At 58.0% G+C, this 19,293-nt stretch overlaps 3 protein-coding genes across 5 annotated transcripts; 1 reads left to right on the forward strand and 2 right to left on the reverse strand.

Annotated features, from left to right (window-relative positions):
- Positions 1-2,021: 2,021 nt before the first annotated feature.
- Positions 2,022-4,773, forward strand: LOC126087525 (insulin receptor substrate 1-like). The gene is made up of 3 exons (XM_049905052.1): positions 2,022-2,819; positions 3,269-4,389; positions 4,711-4,773. The coding sequence occupies exons 1-3, from the start codon at positions 2,405-2,407 to the stop codon at positions 4,771-4,773; spliced, it is 1,599 nt and encodes a 532-aa protein (XP_049761009.1). The 5' UTR covers positions 2,022-2,404.
- A 506-nt stretch (positions 4,774-5,279) lies between these two features.
- SAP25 (Sin3A associated protein 25) lies at positions 5,280-7,133 on the reverse strand. The gene is made up of 5 exons (XM_049903783.1): positions 6,376-7,133; positions 6,186-6,286; positions 5,951-6,089; positions 5,730-5,827; positions 5,280-5,647 (listed from the first exon to the last, which is right to left on the reverse strand). The coding sequence occupies exons 1-5, from the start codon at positions 6,620-6,622 to the stop codon at positions 5,354-5,356; spliced, it is 879 nt and encodes a 292-aa protein (XP_049759740.1). The 5' UTR covers positions 6,623-7,133; the 3' UTR covers positions 5,280-5,353.
- Positions 7,134-7,231: 98 nt separating this feature from the next.
- Positions 7,232-19,235, reverse strand: LRCH4 (leucine rich repeats and calponin homology domain containing 4). Of its 3 annotated transcripts, none has more exons than XM_049903776.1 (18): positions 18,948-19,235; positions 15,298-15,442; positions 15,018-15,144; positions 14,727-14,832; positions 11,872-12,008; positions 11,614-11,729; positions 11,369-11,468; positions 11,027-11,117; positions 10,859-10,935; positions 10,686-10,747; positions 10,454-10,582; positions 10,188-10,256; positions 9,975-10,096; positions 9,763-9,846; positions 9,439-9,524; positions 9,122-9,259; positions 8,948-9,025; positions 7,232-7,615 (listed from the first exon to the last, which is right to left on the reverse strand). In XM_049903776.1, exons 1-18 carry the CDS (start codon positions 19,165-19,167, stop codon positions 7,511-7,513), a joined length of 1,992 nt encoding a protein of 663 aa, XP_049759733.1. In that variant the 5' UTR covers positions 19,168-19,235; the 3' UTR covers positions 7,232-7,510. The 3 variants fall into 3 exon arrangements, with proteins under 3 accessions (XP_049759733.1, XP_049759732.1, XP_049759731.1); XM_049903775.1 differs by lacking the exon at positions 7,232-7,615 and adding an exon at positions 7,623-8,649 and having other exon boundaries at positions 9,975-10,093; XM_049903774.1 differs by lacking the exon at positions 7,232-7,615 and adding an exon at positions 7,623-8,649.
- Positions 19,236-19,293: the final 58 nt, after the last annotated feature.

Below are 19,293 nucleotides of genomic sequence, written 5' to 3' on the forward strand. Positions count from 1 at the left end.
CTGCCCCTGGGGAGCAACTCAAGTTACCAGGGCAACAGGCAAAGATAAACGTGGTCTGGGTAGGGCCAAGGGCTGCGTTACTAGGGCAACTGATTAGGCCAGTTGTTTGATTCCAGACTTTCCCTGGTACTCAGCAGGCCAAATCACCTGGCAGTGATTACCAACCCACTCTACCACTATTGCTTGCCCAGAACCCAGGCTGCTTTATTTGTACCCAGCACCTAGGAGTTGAATAACACAAGATGGTCTGGAGTGCTCTCTGTGACCAGCTATGATTTCACAAGGACTCGTGCTGTGAAGTGACTAGTTGATGGGGAGGAGGAAAGAGCGGGTATGAAGTGACCCTCCTGTGGGTAGCTTTAAATCAAGTCTGGGGGAGTAAGATCCCAGACCAGGAGTATGGCAGGTACTTGGGCCTTATGGATGTCCTACTCCTGGAGGCAGCACCAAGACTGAGAAAGGAAGGAGAAGCCTACAGACATGAAGTCTTTTGTGTCCCTGCCACTTCTCACATGGTACTTATATCCAGGCCCTTAGCCACACTAGGGACTATGGCCTTGAACACAGTTATTTTGGCGCCCACTTAAGTATCCATCGCCTACTTGCTTCTCACTGACCAACCCCCACTAACAGTGGCAGAAACTGCTGGCCTCACTGCACCACCTGAGCTGCAGGGACCTCTCCTGCTCCTTGGTGGGGCTTTGGCTGACTAGGAGATACCTGGAGCAGGCCTGGGCATTACCTGTCTGTTGGTCCTGATGCCCATCCTCACAAGGCTGGCTGGCTCCCTTCCTCTCACCCTCAATGTGACCCTTGAAAAGGTGTCTGGGAATCCTAGCTACCACACACACCACATCATTGGCTTCTCCATTACTCCAGCTCACAAACAAGCCCCTTCCTCCCAAGCCTGGGAAGTGGAGAGGTGTGGGTGTGAAGTCCTACCCTCCCCAGCTCAGGCCATTGTGGTCCTTGGACCAGGTTCCCTTACTTCCATACCCTGTTACATTTTGTTCCTAATCTGAGGGAATCTCCCCTCCAGATACGTTGACCTTTAGCTTCCCTTTACTTGCCAAGAGAACGATATCACGAAATTCTCAAAGGCGCCACCCTTGTGTCAACTACTGGTTTGTCTTCTAGTGCACACTGACCAGTGCCATCACCCCCAAATGAGTCATTGGTCCTTGGAAGTATCAGAAATGGGGTGCAAAATGCCAGACCTCCAACCCCATCTAAAACCTCAGATTGCAAGGAGCAAAAGGTACCTCCACCAGGGAGTTACACTTCATCTGTGGTCCGAGCCTTCAGCTGGTTCCCTGGTGACGTTTTGGACAGTCAAAGTAGAGAGGGGGTTGAGGGCAATGGGCAGCCTGAGGAGTACCCCTGAGAGATGACCCTTTCCTCCACAGGATCTCCTTCAGCAGCCACTTGACTAGGAGCCTAGTCGTATGCAGGAACCAATCAAGAGGTTTGTTTACACTTGTTTATCCCACGACACCTGGAAGCACACCATATCCATGGAGAAACTTAACCTCTAGCTCCTCAGATATCAGTACAGCCCAAAGTTAGCAGTCATGGCCCCTAGGATTAGTTGGGGAGAAAGAGAACAAAACTCACTCTGAGGAGGGAAGGGGGACACCGGTGCTGGATACCTAGAGCCCGAGTGGGAAGTGAGGGGAGGCAGAAGGGGTTGCTGCTGCAAGGGCGGACCCTGCTTAGCCACCCTCTAACTGCGGATGTCACCGTCAGTGCAATTACCTCGGACACAATTCCATTCACATTCACCTCACACGGTCTCCAACCTTTCTCAGCTTTCCCTGTCCCGACTACTACGTCCCGCAACCGGGGGCAGTCAGCTCAGATTAGTAGAGACGCCCCCACCTCCCCGCCCCGGCAAAGCCCAGTTTCCCGGGCGGGGGGAGGACGCCTCTGCTAGAATTCCCAACTCTTAACTCCGCTTCCAGGCCTCCGGTGGCCAGCGCCCGGGCATGCGAGGGTTAACCTCACGGGGGTGGGAACTCTAGGAGCCTTCCTCAGAGGGAAAGGAGGGGAGAGGAGGCGCGCGCCGGCAGCCTGGCGGGGTCTAGCCTCTGATGCTGTAGGAAGGAGCCAGGAGTCCCGGGTGTCGCAGGCCTGCAGCCACTGGGACACACGCTGTAAGCAGCGACAGGCCCTTCGGATCCCTTGCCCCAAACTTCAAGTCGAGGGCAGAGGAGGGACGCTGGGAACCAAGGTGCATCCTAACCTGCCAGGACTCTGACCTCCCCTTCCCCGGGGACGGCCACCTCAACCCCACCTCTGCTGGTCTTTTCCTGAGGCTCAGTGATCGCGACCCAGCCGTCTCAGCCCTTCCTCCTGCAGTTTTATTGCCTACGCCCGCGCCTCAGCCCTTGCTCCACGATCCGGGATGAAGCTCGGAGGTGGCGTCCCCACGGCGACCCCAGAGTCCAAGTCCGCCGACGTGCCCCTCGGCCCGCCGCTGCCCTGGCCCTGCCCGGCTGACGTGCGGCTCTGCGGCCACCTTAGGAAGCAGAAGTCCCATCGCCGCCGCTTCTTCGTGCTCCGCGTCGACCCGCCGCGCCTCGAGTGTTACGGGAGCGAGCAGAAGTTCCGCGCCAGCTGCGGCAAGTCAGCGCGGCCCAAGCTCAGCGTGAGCTTGGAGGGCGCGTGCACCATCAGCAAGCGCGCGGACGTGCGCCAGCGCCACCTGATCTTCCTCTACACGCGCGACAGCAGCCTGGGCGTGGCAGCGGCCAGCGAGGCGGAGCAGCAGGCGTGGTACACCGCCCTGCTCGAGGTGCGCGCCGCCACCGCCGCCGCCGGTGAGGCCCGAGCCTGGGCGGGTGGAAAAGGGCTGCCAGGGACGGGAGGGAGCATTTGGGTTCACGTGGATTTGTTGCACCCGTGGCCTGCCCCCTCCCCCGAGTTAACAAATCAAGTTCAGACATTGAGAGTTTACACGTTTTCAGTTCTCGGGACACTCGTTAAAACTCAGTTCTCGGGACACTCGTTAAAACTCATTGCCGTCGAGTCGATTCCGACTCATAGTGACCCTATAGGGACACCAAACCAAACCCACTGCCGTTGAGTCGATTCTGACTCACAGCGACCCTATAGGACAGAGTAGAACTGCCCCATAGTTTCCACGGAGCGCCTGGCGGATTTGAACTGCCGACCTCTTGTTTAGCAGCTGTAGCACTTAACCGCTTCACCACCAGGGTTTCATTCCCCGGCCCAGGCACCTCCTCTGACCACCCTGCTGTCTTTCCAGGTCCTAGCTCCTTCGAAGATCCGTTTCAGGACGTCTGGCCCGTGACGCTGCGTCCCAAGGGGCTGGGGCGGACACGAGGCCTGGGCAGCGGCGGCTACCGCCTATGTCTGGGTTCGGGGACACTGAGCCTGCTGCGGAAGCCCGAGGGCAGAAGCTCCGGGGACATCCAGGCACCTCCGGCCCTGCTCCTGCCCCTGCTCAGCGTGCGCCGCTGCGGCCACGCAGACTCCTTCTTCTTCCTGGAGCTCGGGCGCTCGGCGCCCATGGGTCCCGGGGAATTGTGGCTGCAGGCACCCGATGCTGTGGCGGCCCAAAGCATTCATGAGACCGTCCTAGCCTCCATGAAGCGACTCGCGGGCGGTGGTGCAGGCGGCAGGGTTGACCCAATGCCAAGGGGGCCCCCGACGTGCGCCTCCAGACCCTCTGTTCCCCAACTTTATGAGACCCAGGCCTCCGCGGCCCAATCAGGCGGCTTGAGCCGTCGGCGGTGTTTGGGTGAGAGGAGCGAGCAAACCACCCTCAAGACCCTGACCAGGCTGGGGCCGGCAGCCTCGTACCCCCAGGGGTTGGAGCGGGGCAGAGGCTACATAACCGTGGGAGCCCGGAGTGACTATGAGCCCATGGGGGGCGGCGAAGCCAGCGGCTACGTGGTGATGGCGCCCCCGCGCAATCACCCGGGCCCTCCGCCTGCCGCCAACGCTGCTCCTCGCCCGCCGCTCTGGGCCTGGGGGGGTACGGAATACGAGCCCATGAGCCGTTTTCCACCAGGGTCCTCTTCCTCGACCTCCCTGCCCCGTTCCTACAAGCCCGGGACCGTGGAACCTGGACTTGAGCTCCAGAGCACCCATCATGGCGTCGGAGGCAGCCTGGGACTGGCGGGCGCTCAGCCCCGCTCGAAGCCGCTGTCCGAGCTCGCCGGGGAGTACGTGCGCATCGGGTACGCGGCCCCCGACTACGTGGCAATGGGCACTGCCAGGCCGAAGCCCTCCGACGGCCGCCTCAACTACGTGGACCTCGACCTGGTCCCGCCTCAGGAGGAGGGCGGCGACGCCCCTGCGACCGGCACCGACCGCCCGCACAGCTACGCGCGCATTGCGTTCCAGAAGCTCTGGGAAGCGTCGGTGAGGAGGCCCCGCGGCAGCAGGGTCTCGTTTTCCGGGGACAGGAGGGAAACTGCACAAAGCTACGGGTGACCCCGCACTCTCCATGCACTCCCCCTCCCCCCGCCGCTCCCCACCCTCGTCCCTGCGGCGGAGGGGCTCTAAGGCGTGTGACCTGCAGCTGCCCCTCGAGCCCCTTCCACCTGTGGCGGCTGGAAAATCTTTAGGAAATTTCCGGAGAAATCCAATAAGTTGGATTCTTTTAAGGGAAAAATTCTAGAACCGCCCCCCTACACCCTTCTGGGCTCTCAGCGGAAGCCCTGCTCCTCTGTTTCCCTGCAGAGTTCGTGCAGCGTCACTAGAGAGCCTCAGGTCGGCCGTGACCCCTCACCCTGCTGCTGCTGACGAGTCCCTATGGACCTGCCCCCACACACATCTGCAGTGCCTTGTCTTCCGAGCCAAAGCCTACCCCTACCCAGTGCAAAGAGAGCCCCAGGGCTGAACTCAGGATAAGGATATTCCTCAGGACAAGAGAAGTGATAGCATCAGGTATCTTACCACTAGTTCTGCCAAAAAAATGACGTGCCACCCTTACTCCCTGGTTTGCCTCTCCCAGTGCCACACGCACCCACACAATCCCCCCTTCCTCCCGGGCCTGGCAGGGCTGATGGGGCCCTCGCTCCCTATACTCTCAGCCTGAGGGACTGCACTGTGGACCTTTCCCTCCGCATTAAAGGTAACTTGCTTGGTTAGCCTGAAAGGGTAGAGACCCAGGGATTATCCCGCCCCACTACAGGGGATGGCGAGCAAATAACCAGAGTTTGGGGGAAGGCCAGCCAATGCTGTGGTGAAGGAAGAGACCCCATCCCTGCCTCCAAGCCCCACTCTGCCACCAGACACAGGGAGCCCCTTTGCAAACCAACACTGCTTTATTGTCGACAGAACTTTCCAGAAAGGGGGGGAGCACACTCTGCCCCCAAAGTGGCTATGGTGAATGGGTGTCTGGGGTCCGTGGGAGAGATGGGTCTGGGACGTGAGGACAGCTGGGGCCACCAGTGGAGTCTGGGTCACCAGAGACGAGATCTGAGGAGTCAGCACCAGGTATGGGGGGCACCGAGGAGCTGGGTCTCGGCTCCCCCTGGCTCATCTGCAGGAGGCCAGTGAGGGCAATCAGCTCAGATCGGCTGAGCCAGGCGGTGGAGCGGCCAGCAGATCGGGTGGGGACAACCCAGGTGGACATAATAGGGGGTGGGAGCAGCAGCTGTAATGAGCTCATCACCTGAAGAGAAAGGAAGGGGCAGTGTCTCCTCCCAGGCCCTGCCCAAAGGCTGGGGCGAGGGCAGGGCAGGAAAAGCACTCACCTGCTGAGGGGCCTCAGCCAGGTACAGGGGAATACGGTGCCCACTGGGCAGCAGAGGGTCTGAGAGAAAGACATCTTCACAGCACAGCACCGGGAACCCTGGGGAGGGGAAATGCTGCGGTGGCACCAGAGGCCAGGCTGGGGTTCCCACACCAGAGAGCTCTGCACTGTGGGGACACTCAAGGCGAGCCTGCCTGCCCACTGGGGCAACCAGGGAAGTACCTGCAACTCCATTCTGATGCCCTGTTGTGGGGGCCAGGGGCCTGAGGCCCCTGCCAGAGGCTGCCTCATACAGTGGCCAGAATGACGGATGACACAAAGTCCGGCCTGAGAAGGAGGCGCCTGACCCACTGCTGGCCCCCTGCAGATGGGCAGGAAAGATCACTGGAGCCTCAGCTCTTCGTGAGGCACCCGTGCTCCACCCTTAGGCCAGAGCCACAGGACAATCCCAACTTACCCACTGCTGTGGTCCTTCAGCCTCATAGTTAGGGTCCCAGGGTGGTAGTGGGGTCATCCTTGATGGGGCCACATCCCAAGCCATCTGGGGGGAAAGAGGACCTGGGGGGGGGACTTGAAGGGATTAAAACAGGCTCAGGAGTCAATGAAGGGGTCTTGGAGGGTATTTTAAGGCAAGGCCCTGTACCTACCTGGGGTTCCTGGGGACTGCTCAGCAGCCAGGCCTGGGGGACTGCCGGGTGGCAGCTGCTTCCTCAGGGTCCAGGAAGGACTTACAGACTGGAGCTGAGGGCTGGGGTGGGATGGGGAGGGCAGAGATTCTCCATTCACAGCCTTCCCCCTACAGGTCTGAATATTTCCTTGAACCCAGTGGCAGTGCCAAAGGGTGCCTAGTGCCAGGGGGACGGTCCATACCTGCCAGCAACTCCCCCACCCCATCCATTCCTTGGTACAGACGGCTGAGTGTAAAGCGCAGGGCAAAGGCCTGAGGGCCCCTCCCCGTCAGACGTCCACCTAGACTGCCTCCAGGCTGACCCCTCACCTGTCGTGCGGGGGCGTCCCCGGCTCCCCTGGGGCCTCCTCCCCAGAGCTCCAGGTCTCGCCCTGGTCACGGCCTGCGGAGGGGTCGCGTTCCTCCTGCGCCGCCTCCTCTGCCGAGCCCCACCGCCGAGGGGGTTGGGGCAACATGCCGCGTCTGGGGGAGCGCAGGGCAGCACCTCTGGGCCCCGGGCCTCCCTCCCCGCCTCGCAGCCCTCCTTCGGTGGCCGGGCCGCTCCGCAGCCTCTGCGTCGGAGGCCGAGGTCGGCAGCCCACCTCAGAGGGCCTCGCCGAGACGCCGGCGCCGGCGCGTTTCCGGGCCACGTGGCCGCGCTCCCGCCGGGACTCGGGCTGCTGCGGGCGCCCTCTGGCGGCGGGGGCGCGCGGCTCCGGCCGCCTGACTCCGCACTCAGCGCGCTGGAGGTCACAGCGGCGGCGCAGGCGGCCAACTTCCTGGCGATTTCCTACCCACTTTTCCTTCACAGACACACACACACACACACCTGGAGCTCAACCAAGAGGTCTTCCGGCTTCTTTTATTGCGCTTGACACAGACATAACATCCAGCGCCCTGTCTTCCATCCCAGACCCTGGCTACACCCAGAGGTGCAAGGCCCCGTCCTCCTCAAAGGGCCATGCTTCCAACCCCTCAGGCCGGAGGGGTGCTCAAGAACAGGGCCAGGGCCTCGCACCAGAGTCCTTGTTGGTAGCAGCAGCGCCCAGACCGCTGTCCATCTTTTCGGTTCCTGGGGCCCGGCACTTTGGGGCCCTGTGCCCCTACCTCACCCCCTAAGACCGTTCCAGCAGTGCATGGACGACAGCAGCGATGTAGGGGAGACCCCTTCCCGGGGCCCCCTCCTCTTCCAGGATGTGGTGGGGCTGGCACAGGGACTCCTGGGGGGAGGGGCCCAGATTAAGTTACCTCTTTTCCCCCTTCCCCAATCAGCTTCCCTACCCTTTGCAGAGGGCAAGGTGTCAGAGACCAAAGTCCCTAAGGGGGCCTGGGCAGAGCCAACTGAGGGGATGGTCCTTCGGGGTACAGGGAGGCAAAGGACAGGGGCATCCTGGGTGGATACTGTGGGCCCATGGCTTGGGGACAACTGAGAAGCAAGGAGGCTGCCAGCGGGTAACAAGAGAGACAACACAGGGGGCCAAGGCCTAGGAGGAGGAGAGGCCTGTCATTTCCAGAGGGAGATGCTGGAGTAGGCAGGATGGCACATAGAGCCCACGGGGCACGGCCAGGGCTGGGCCTGGCCACAGCAGGAACAGACGCAAACACACAACACACAGAGGCGGCCACGGTCTGTACAATTTATACACACAGACAGGGACCCAGCCTGGGCCCCTGCATCCCCTACAAATATAGAGTTCTCTCTACAAAATATAGATAATTTAGCCCCCATAGTAGTAGGAAGGGGGAAAGGGGAGAGAAAGATTCATGCTCCTGCCAGCCCTCTGGGGGACAGGATAGAGGGGCAGGGAGAGGGCATGAAGGCACCATCAGCAGTGGGAGGGTGGGGGCATAGAGAGGGGCTATAGGAGGGCGCCAGAGGCTGGGGGCCCAGGGTCTGGGGGCACCAGAGTGGGGCCTCTGAGGTCAGTGTTTGTGAAGGGAGGGCACACTAGTGTCTTTGGTAGGGACTGAAGGCACCACTGGTGGTGGTGGGGGGTTTCGAGGGAGTCTTATAAATAGAAACAGGGCAAGGGCCAGGGAGGAGTGACTTCAGGTCCTAGGAACCCAGGAGCCGAGTGTAGGCGACATAGAGCAGCAGCACGAGGGCCATGTAGAAGAGAAGGAAGCCGCCCAGACCAGGGGGAGGCCAGAGGGGTGGGGGCGCCCTGTCCCCCACCCACTGCACGGCCTCCAGTGTGGTCCGCAGCCCCTGGGTGGTGCCCTGGAGGAGATCCGAGGGCGAGCACAGGTCAGCCTGGGAAGGGAGAGTAGGACAGATGGACAAGGACAAAAGACAGACGTCAGCAGCAGCAGCAAGACACTCCTTCCCACCCCCTGCCCTCACATGCCAGGGCCAGAGCCAAGTCAACATGCAGACATGCAGGGACGGGACATGCAGGGCAGGGCGTGCTGGGGTGCTTGCTTGTGGGGAGCAGATATCCCCTGCAAATGGAACCCTACCATCCATGCCAAGTGCCCAGCTGAGCCCAGGATGCCACCACTCTTTATAGTGGAGACCGCCCCAGGCTCCTGAGAACACACCCCCCCCATACCTCAGGCACCCCCATTTTTCGACAGGCTTCTAAGAAACTCTCCACATTCTTCCGAGACTTGAGGGCACTAAGTTTTGGCTGGGGGTGGGTAAGAAAAGATGAGATGAGGGTAAGGCAGAGGCCACAGGAGTCCCCTGTCCCATCCCCTACTTCCTCTCCTGGGCCCCAACTGACCACAGCAGGTGAGGGCACATGAATGAAGGGCACGGAGCGGGGCCGGAGCCGGTTGGCCAGGTGACATAGGATGACCCCGTTGGCCAGAGCTTCCGCCAGGTCCTCAGGCAGGGGCTGCTGTAGCCGGGACTCAAGAACCTGGGAGGCAGGGAGGAGGGGGCACCAAGATCAGCAGAGACCTTATGCCTGCCCTTTTCCATCCTCAGGGCAGTACCCAGGTGGGGAAAGAGTTAAGGGAGCCCTGAGTTCTGAGGTCAGGGAACTTGAGAGATGCCATGCTAAGCCCAGCCCCTGCCCACACCGAACCATTTCCTTACCTGGCGCAGTTGAGCAATTAATTCCTTCTCGTCCAGAACCTGGGGGGAACGCCGAGGTCTCAAGACAGAGTCTGGTGAGGAAGGGCCTAGGAGAAAAACGGAGGGTATATGGCTGTCTCCACTACTTAGCACTGACTTCAGAGCTGGGTCCCAGTGGTCTGGCACCCATGTATCCTGCCTCTCTGCCTCTGGGACTTTTCAACACAAAGGGACAATAGCAAGCTCCCAAGCCAAAAGGGGTGACACAAGCCCAGAGGTTACCACTGGGTTAGTTCTGGGATAGATAGTACCGGGGTTGGGGTGGAAACGGCAGGGGAGACCCACCTGAGCTGCCCTGAGAGGAGGAGCGGAAGAGGAAGCTGTTTGGTCTCTGAATGGAGCCGAGCGGCCGGTGTGCAGGCGCTGTGGCTGGGGCCAGAGCCAGAGGACAGGGGCGGGTGAGAGAGACATCCCCTCGGTGTCCCACTCCTCCCACGGGCCACCAGGTCCCAGCCACTCCCTTACTTACATATGCCCCCATCCTCCACCTGTCTCACCTGGTCCAGCTCTAGGAAGAGCCTCCTGGGAGATGGGGGCAGGGGCAGGGACAGGGGCAGGGGCAGGAGTTCCCTGTCCCCCTAGAGCCCCTACTTGGGTAGCAGTGGACTTAGACGTGCTGCTGAGGAGACACAGAAAGGGAATTAGAAGGAAGGGTCAGGAGGACCGCGTGTAGGGAGGACTCAGGGAGGGTGCTCTGGGAGCAGACATACTTGGAAGTGGGCTGAGTAGATGGGGCAGCAGCGCCTCCCCCAGCAGCCTTGATGCCCAGCTTCGGAAAACTAGAAAAAGAATATGGAAATATACAGTCAGCAGTGACAAAGCAGGGGGCCACCCCTCCGACGGGCAGAGCAGGCTGCAGGAGCCATCCAGAGTGGCTCAGCGAAAGGCACGGGCCCTTGGAACACTCATTTCAAAGGCCCAGCCCACCAGGGCCCACTGTCCTGCAATAGCCCCAACCCTGATCCTGTGCCCATACTTGTCCTTCCTGGGGGTCCCCCACACTCCACTCTGCTGCTGCTGCTGCTGCTGCTGGCGCCGCTCACGCTCCTGCCACAACTGCAAGGTGTCTGGGCGCCGCCGTTCCTCCCCTGCCGGCTCCTCCCGCCTGAGGGGCAAAGACAGGCCCACAGAGGTAAACCCAACTGGGGTCAGGGGAAGAGAGAGGGGTTCAAAGTTGGGAGCAAGGGGAGGACGTGGCTCTGGGATACCTGCTGCTTGGTGCCCTCTCCCCATCCCCTGCCACAGGGCTTAATTCTGGTGGCCGCTGCTCCTGAAGAAAGAACAGCGGAGGAGTTGAGGGAGTGTCTGCCCCCAAGCCTCCACTGTCTCCCTCTAGCTCTCCCCTCTCGTGGCTGAAGAGGGACATGGGCTAGACCCTCACCTCTGCAGCACCCCGATCTTCGTCCTCCCCAGGCACGTGGCTGTCAATGAAGTCAATCTGCTCAGGGTCTCCGTCAGCTAGAGAGGCCAAGGGCATATCAGCAAGCATAGGAGGCCTTCAGCCCTTGCTCATCCCCCTGGCTCACTGGCCCCTGACTCTACTACTCACCAAGGCTATCCTCCCTCCGTTCCCTGGGCCCCCGAGGCTCCCGGGCCAGCTCTGAGATCCGGAATGACAACTCTGAAAATTCATCTGTTGACTGTAAAGGCAGAGATGTAGAGATGGGAGACGGGCCCCTCCGCAGTGCTGGGGGCCCACAGGGGTTCAGGGTCTATGAACTGCTACATGGGACCAGCCCTCCCACGGGATACTTGGAAGAGGGAAGGAAGAGGACAGCTCCAGCCACCATCCCTCACTCTAAGATTTGGAGCTGCCAGGCAAAGGGTTCTGGGCTCAGAAGTTCTTTCTTACAGCTGAGACCCCAAGCTCCCTTGGAAAGGAATGCCTTACCTCATTTCCAGACCACCTCTTGCTGCCACTGTCAACACTGTGGAAGCCTGAGTCCAGCCCACCATCGTACCGACGTCCCGGAAATAAATCCTCAGCTGGGCTGGGGTCAGCCAGGGAAATCTGATCAGTTCTATACTGGACAGCAATCCCCCACCCCATCCTCCCACTGAAAATCATGGGGTTCCTGGTCCCAGGAAGGGGCATCAAGGGTCCAGGGGCTTCCTTCCTTCCCACTTGGTACTTACCAGGGACTAAAACTTGGGGGGCGAGATGGGGCCAGGTCCCCCAGTGCAGACCCCCGGCGCCGCCCAGCTTCTGTAGACAAGTACTTGAAGATGTGAAGTTTCCCTTTCAGGCAGATCTGGTATGAGGAGGCACATGTAGGGGAGTCAAAGGGAGACAGGGGTGGCTCTTCAGATCCTGCTTGACTGCCAAAGAGGCTCCTTCCCCACTCCCACCCAATCTCATCCCTGTTCCCATGGTCCACCAGGCCCACCCCTCACCTGGGCAGGGGGGCTTTGCAGAGGGTTGCTGTCCAGCAGAATGACCTGCAGGTGCCTGAGGCGGCAGAAGGAGACCGGGATGCGGGAGACACGGTTACAGGAGAAATCCAGGCGGACAAGAGGAAGGTCCCCCAGCTCTGGGGGGGGTGGGTGAGGGAAGAGTCAGGAGCATGCCCAATGATGGGCACTGTGCTCACTTCCTCCGCCCTCTGCTCTGGCCAGCCAGTCACCCCTGCTCTTGCTCTCCTGGGGCTTATCACGGCCTCTGCCCTGCTCAAATCATTCCCCAGTAACAACTGCCTTGCTCCTCTTCCTGCTCAAATCTGCTCCTTCTTCCAAGCCACGCCTCCCGCATCAGGCCTACCCGGGCTTCAGGTCCAGCCCCTCCTGGGTGCTTCTCCTCATCTGCCCACTCCACACTTCAACTGAGCCTTCAAGTGATCATCACAAGACAAAAAGCAAACTGTGACAGCCCATTGCTCAAAAACCTTCAATGACTTGCAGGCAGGGCTGCTGAGGTTGAGTGGGCTGTGCCCTGCACAGAAGCACCCAGTCAAGAGGACTGAATATTACCTGCCCTTTACTAGCCAAGCCCACACCTTGGGTGAGGCTGTGCCTGCCACTGAGAGGGGCACCTTATTCTAATTCTCAAAAAGGCAGTCCGGAGCAGTGGGGACCCTAGACAGAGAATAAAAAGCACAGTTCCCACATTCAACATGGCCAAGGCCTTCATGATCTGCTCAGCCCCTTTCCCACCTCACTGTCCCCCACCGTCCCTCCACATCAGACAATTCTCCAGTCTCTCAACTTCTAGTCCTTTCCATATGCTGTTTGCTCAAATGGGAAAACTCTGATTTTCTGTCCACACATCCCTCAAGGTTCAGCTCAAGTGTCACCTTCTCCATGAATCTTTCCAGAGACCTCAAGTTGGAATTCATTGCTCCTCTGTGGCCCCAGGACATTCTGCTTAGGTCTCTTTTATGGCCCAGACAGATTCCTGAGGAAATGTTTATTTGTACCCTTACTGACTTGAAAGAGGGCGGGCACAAAAAGTGAGGGTAGGGAGCTCCAGAGAAAACAGGCGACCACCTGACTCCCCACTCTTGTTCTTGAAAACCGAGTTCACACATTCCAGCACAGTAGAAGGCTGTTCCTGCCCTTGTCCTGGCTTGCCTTTCTAACCACATCCATGCTGGACCATGCTCCCTCCCACCTCCATGCTTTGTCCATGTTATTTCCCTACCAAGGATGTAGGTGGATGGAAAATTCTCCTTCAGATTCACCTGTGCTTCCCTGCTGAGGTCTTCCCAAGTTCCCCAAAGAGAACCGAATGCTGCCTCTTCTCTGGCTCCCAGAGCCCTGTAAGCCTCATCCTCTAGAATGTCCCTCCCTGCTCTATGAATGTTTGTCTCTCTCCGCCATCAAGCCATTAAATCCTTAAGTATTGGCTCCAGATCTCAGACACATCTCCCACATCTCCCTGGTCCCCACCTAAAACACCAGAAACACTAACAAAAACAAAAAATGCTAGCTGAATAAAAGAAGGTGTGCCTGCTTTGGAGCAGAGGCTATCAAATTTTGGTGTGTATCACAATCAATTAAAATGGGGCTGCTTGGAAGAAGTTTCCTGGACAAACCGAATGCTTCGAAGGTCAGTGTAGCAGGGGCGGGGTTTGGGGACCATGGTTTCAGGGGACACCTAGGTAAATTGGCATAACAAAATCTATTAAGAAAATGTTCTGCATCCCACTTCGGTGAGCGGCGTCTGGGGTCTTAAATGCTAGCAAGTGGACATCTAAGATGCATCAATTGGTCTCAACCCACCTGGAACAAAGGAGAATAAAGGACACCAAAGTCACAAGGTAATTATGAGCCCAAGAGACAGAAAGGGCCACATAAATCAGAGACCACATCAGTCTGAGACCAGAACAACTAGATGGTGCCTGGCTATAACTGATGACTGCCCTGGCAGGGAACACAACAGAGAATCCCTAATGGAGCAGGCGACCAGTGGGATGCAGACCCCAAGTTCTTGTAAAAACATCAGACTTAATGGTCTGACTGAGACTAGAAGGACCCCAGAGGTCATGGTCCCCCGACCTTCTGTAAGCCCAAGACTGGAACCATTCCCAAAGCCAAGTCTTCAAACAGGGATTGGACTGGACTATAAGATAGAAAATGATACTGGTGAGAAGTAACCTTCTTGGATCAAGTAGGCACATGAAATTATGTCGGCAGCTCCTGTCTGGAGAGGTGATGAGAAGGCAGAGGAGGGCAGAAGCTGGCTGAATGGACATGGAAATACGGGGCAGAGAGAAGGAGTGTGCTGTCGCAACTAGGAGTACATAGCAAGATGTATATAAATTTTTGTATGAAAGGCTGACTTGATTTGTAAACTTTCACTTAAGTACACAAAAAATTAAAAAAAAAAAAAAACGGGGCTGCTTGGGTACTTATCAAGGCCCCAAGGAATCAGAATCTCTGGGGAGGAGGGCCTGGGCATCTGACACTCCTGAGACCTGACAGCCCCTGCTAGGGTGAGTGGTGGCCCGGGATGAACTTTAAGGCCCCTTCCAACCTTGAGATTCTAGTGGTGCAGATGCACTCACCTATTTCTCCTTCTGGGCCCGTTTTCACATTAGTAAATTAGAACTAATAATCCATGTCTTGCCAACCTCAGAGAGTAGCTGGTTAAGATAATTTAGTTTGTTTTATAAATTACAGAACCCTGGGCAAATAAAGCACAACTCTTCTGTGAAGATGCCTTGACTGTGACTTTTCCAAGGCAGATACATGCACGGGCACACACGTGCATATACACACACACAAACCCTCCTGTTCTCTTTTTTCCTCACCATCAGGCAGAATACTGAGCTGGTTCCTCCGAACATTGAGATCCCGCAGGGAAGGCAGGCTACACAGCTCTGGTGGGAGAGACTGCAACTCATTGCTGCTCACATCCTGAAATGAGGAAAGAAGAAGCGAAGGAGGCATAAGACCCAGATTATCAGAACCTGCCCTCCCATCTCTAGCCACCTGCCTTCAAGCCTTTCCCCTAGGGCCCATCCTGCCTCCTCCCTCTTGCTAAAAGGTCCCTGGTGCCTGGCTTAATAGTCCTCCTTCTCGCCCTTGTTCCCAATTCTCACAAGCTGCCGCAGGCTTCCCAAGGCCCCGATGTCAGGAGGCAGAGCTCCCAGCTTGTTGTTGCTGACAATGAGCACTCGCAGGGGCAGCTGGCAGATGTAGGGTGGCAGCAGTGACAGCTGGTTTCGGCTGCAGAAGAAAGGCAGGGGGCTCACTGCCCAGCAGAGGGTCCCAGCATTGTCCTCCTCTCAGGGCTACACAAAGGGTCCCTCAGGGTACTGTGCATTGGTACTTGTGGCTGAGAACAAGATCCCTACCCTCCCCCGGCCCTGCCTCCTCTACCTGAGGTTGAGGTAGGTGAGGGCTGTGAGATTCCCCAAGGCTGGGTTCAGGCATCTCAGGCAGTTGTGGTAGAGGCTCAGGCCCTCCAGGGATACCAGCTGGCATGCTGCCTCGGGCACCTCGGGGAACCGGTTCCGAGACAGGTCTGGGAGAAGCAAGTGTCAGGGGAGAGCTGTGGAAAGGCCCAGTCCTGGACAACAGGACCTTGGACTTCCCCAAAGTCAGCTGCCCAGCCCCCTCCACCTCAGCAGGCCTAAGGAATCAGGCCTATACACCTGGGCGTCCTGGGGAGATAAAAAAAGACTTCTGCAAACTGAAGCACATTCCAACCATGATGAGAAAGACATAGGGTCACTGGTCTGCAGCCTGGACCTGGGGGGAGCCATGAACACCATCTTCAAATACATAAATGAAGGGCTATCTTAGAAGGGAACTCTTATGATTCCTGCTGTTTTGAAATGCCATGAGAGGTGAAAGCTAAAAAGGTAGCAGGAGGGGGCTGGTGCTCAAGAGAAAACAGCAAGGTGATGGTCTGGGAGGCTCAAAGAGAGACTATGGAAAACCCCTGGGGGATACACCTGAGAGAGCCCATTCCTCCTCAGGGGCTCTCCCTCCGAACTGCAACCTGTTTTCAATAAGGTGGACTATGAGGTGGAAACCAAGGGTCACTATGTCCTGGGTCTAGAAATCAAGTAAGGCCCCCAACACTGGACAACAGTTTTTCACCAGCCCCTAGGACCAGCAAGCCAGGCCCAAGGGGCTATGAAGTTATGGATTCCTAAGAACAGAGAGGGAAAGAACAAGCCAACCAAGCTGGAAGTGGGAGCCTGGAATCCTCAGGGCCCTCCCATCTGAGTACCTTCTTCCCCAGGAGCGGCTTTCCTCCCACCCTCTTCCAAGAGCCATCAGCCTTCCTCTACTTCCTCTATTAATAACCCAGACTTCAAAAGGCAGTTCCTTTGCCTGCATCTTGGGCATGGGTGAGGAGTGGACAGGATGGAGAAGGGAAGAATTCATCATTACTCCTTTATCTAAAGCAGTGGTTTGCTACTCCAATGCAAGGAGTCAGGTGCTAGGGTACCTTCCAGCCTGGGGATATTAACTGCTTAGACCTCCAGAAGCCTGTGTTTCTGTTTCCTCTGCTCAGCCTAGGGTCTGCAGGAGAAGTCCCAAGCAACAGAACTTGGGTGAGCTTCTTAGAGGGCCCTCCCCAGGGAGAGATGAGCAAAAGCTGAGGGGAGAGAGAGCTGGGGTATATCCCCCAAGGAAATGAGTCTTGTGACAGGAAATGAAGTAGAAACAATCTGTCAGGTTCTGTCTCTGGTAAGCCCATGTTTACCAGGGCGGATGACAGCCTGCTGTCCCAGGAATCATCTCTCTCCCCTGCTGCCCCAACCCTGGTGCACACAGATTGAAGACCTGTCATGGGAGAAGACAGTTCCGGAGAGGGTGGGAGGACTGCATCTTGCCCTCCCACCCTCACCCTCCATCTGCCTGCTTCTCTGTGCTCACAAACGTGTTTGCGTGTTTATGTGTGCATGTGGATGAAGGGGGTGGAAAACAAGTTATGATCGGTAAGTGGGTGGCAGGGGGCAAAAGCTAGGAGCGGAAGGGAGCCCAGGCTGGAGGAGGCAGGGTACAGGAGGCACAGGATGTGGTCTGTGAGAGAATGAGCTATACTTCTCCTTTGCTGGAGTGGCCCCTCCCCCACCTCAGGATTCTTCCAACTACCCGGCCTCAGAGGGCAGAGTCCAAGGGATATTAGGGACCAGAGCCATGGAAGACATGCCAGGGAGGACACTGGTTCGGAAAGAGCTGCAGAAGCAGGGCGAGAGGGTTCAAAGTGATTCAGGAAGTACAGTACTGAAGCTTTTACCCTGGATTGGAGGGTAAGGGGGTGTGGTGGGCAGGGTATGGGCAACACTGTGTTTTTGTCACTTCCCCTTTCCACCCTAGGCTATAAGCACCCTGCTTGGGCAGAAGGGACAGAAGAAAGTTCTGACAGGATGGACTCCACTGGGCCTAGAATCGGGGCCCTGAAAGGACTGAGGATTCCTGCATTGAGAATAGCGCAGAAAGGGCTTTTACTGCTTCACCACCCAAGCTCAAAGAACTGGCTGCACCCTGAGCCGGAATGCTGGGTGGGGGGGGGGGGAGGAAAATGGGGGTAGGAGCTGGGAGGGGCTGGGGAGTTCTTGGTAGCTTTCCCCATGAGTCCACTCAAAGAGACAGAGCCCTAAGGAAGTAAAGAATAACATTTGGTCTTTGTCAAAAAACAAGCAAGGGGGAGGGGAACAGAGGGCAAGTGTCACACAGCTGCTGAGGTCAATCTGGAGCTGCCGCCAGGGAGACTGAGAGCGACAGGCATGGCTCCTGGGGCTCTCCCAGTCCCTGAACTCGCTCATCACATAGCGGGCAAGCTAGTTTACCCATCGACCCAAGAATAGTGCAGAAGTTTCAACTGGTTCTCCCCAGAATAGTAAGGGAAAGAAAGTGTGTCTGTGTCTGCTGAGTGTCCGCAGGTGAGCAGGCACCTGCTTGGGGAGAAATACACACCCCCAGGGCAGTGTCATCCGGAGGACACTCTTTCATTCAGCTCCAAGTCCCCCACCCTGAAGATGAGGAGGCCTCCTCACACCCTGGGCTAGGCTAGGGTGGCTTTGCTTTGGGGAATGCAGTCCTCCTCCTCCTCCCTTTTCCCTGCAGCTGCCAGCCCAAGGTCATAGACTGCCTCCTGAGCAGCTGAGGCCAGACTGGGACTCACCCCGGTCACAGAAGGGCCCCCACCTCCCAAATCAACAGACACAAGGGTAGACAGAACATTATTAGAGGGATCCTGCGGGTGGGGGAGTGGAAAGACAGTCTCTAGCTTCCCAACACTCCCAGCTGGGAGATAAGATTTCCTTCTTGCCAGCAACAGCTTCAAGCCCCTCCCTCTAGGGAAAGCAGAAACTGAAAAGAGAATTCTAGGGTCCCTATGAAGTCAGAGGTTCCATAGTGACTTCATACAGGCAGGAAGGAGGAGGAAGGGGGTCAAGGATAATAAAAGAGCTCAGGGAGAAGAGTTGGGAGAGGTAGGGGATTTGCTTCTTTCCCATAGGCTGGCAGGGTGAAGAGTGGAGAGGGCAAGTGACCAGGGGGCGGGGCTACCAGCAAAGTAAGCAGAAACAGCAGGTGGTTAGGGACAAGTCCATGGGAAGGGGGCACCTGGGGTGGCTCAGATCTGGGTGGAACGGGAGAAGGAGCTGAAGACGATGAGGAAGGAGAAATGAGTAGATAGAGGAGCTCATAGGGGCTGCTTTTATGGAACGATCCGAACTGAGGTAGAAGAGGCCATGCAAATGAACCAACCAGGTGAGGGGCGGGGCCAGTCTACAGGTGCTCTGAGACACAAATAAAGACAAGCAGGGTCTTTCACATCGCTCAGCCAGGGAATCTGGACATTCTGGGCAAATGAGAAGTACGTTCATTGTCCAGTAGTTCTTAAAGTGGGGAGAGAGTGGTAGCAGGCTTATGCAAATACGGGTCAAGAACCCCGACGCCAGGTGAAGGGACGGGCAACAGACTTCAGGGCCGGAAGGGAAACGAGCGAAAGGGGCGGGACTATGCAAATGAGTTCCCGGCTGGGCTGGGGGCCCGGGGGCACTCACCAGCCTGGGTGATGTCTGACAGGTCGTAGCTGCGGGCCGCACCCCGGGGAAACTGCTTCAAGCGCCGGTTAGACAGATTCAGGGTCCCAGTGGCCACGGCCTCCTCTAGGGCCCGCTCTGCACTGCGGCTTCCGGGCAGTCCCTGAGACCCTGGAACGGCGGTCGTGGCCGCCGCCTCCTCACCCCCGGCCGCGAGTGGGGCCGCTACCGCCGCCGCCATCCGCTCCCGGCGGCTTCCGCTCCCTGACTGACGGGCCCGGCAGTCCCTCCCTGCCGCCTCCCCCTCCTCAGAGCCGCCGTAGTCGCTACGAGGGGGAGGGAGCGGGGCTCAGGGAACCAGCGGACC

This window comes from Elephas maximus, chromosome 12, assembly GCF_024166365.1.
Source record: "Elephas maximus indicus isolate mEleMax1 chromosome 12, mEleMax1 primary haplotype, whole genome shotgun sequence".
Taxonomy (NCBI): domain Eukaryota; kingdom Metazoa; phylum Chordata; class Mammalia; order Proboscidea; family Elephantidae; genus Elephas; species Elephas maximus.

Excerpts from the sequence above, each read along its gene's own strand:
- LOC126087525 (XM_049905052.1), top strand. The coding sequence starts at position 2,405 with ATGAAGCTCGGAGGTGGCGTCCCCACGGCGACCCCAGAGTCCAAGTCC. Across the intron at positions 2,820-3,268 it reads CGCCGCCACCGCCGCCGCCG|GTCCTAGCTCCTTCGAAGAT; the intron begins GTGAGGCCCGAG and ends CTGTCTTTCCAG. Across the intron at positions 4,390-4,710 it reads AGAAGCTCTGGGAAGCGTCG|AGTTCGTGCAGCGTCACTAG; the intron begins GTGAGGAGGCCC and ends GTTTCCCTGCAG.
- SAP25 (XM_049903783.1), bottom strand. The coding sequence starts at position 6,622 with ATGGGGTGGGGGAGTTGCTGGCAGGTATGGACCGTCCCCCTGGCACTA. Across the intron at positions 6,287-6,375 it reads GCAGTCCCCAGGAACCCCAG|GTCCTCTTTCCCCCCAGATG; the intron begins GTAGGTACAGGG and ends TCCCCCCCCCAG. Across the intron at positions 6,090-6,185 it reads CTGAAGGACCACAGCAGTGG|GGGGCCAGCAGTGGGTCAGG; the intron begins GTAAGTTGGGAT and ends GCCCATCTGCAG.
- LRCH4 (XM_049903774.1), bottom strand. The coding sequence starts at position 19,167 with ATGGCGGCGGCGGTAGCGGCCCCACTCGCGGCCGGGGGTGAGGAGGCG. Across the intron at positions 10,748-10,858 it reads AAGATCGGGGTGCTGCAGAG|GAGCAGCGGCCACCAGAATT; the intron begins GTGAGGGTCTAG and ends TTCTTTCTTCAG. Across the intron at positions 9,026-9,121 it reads ATGTGCCCTCACCTGCTGTG|CCAAAACTTAGTGCCCTCAA; the intron begins GTCAGTTGGGGC and ends ACCCACCCCCAG.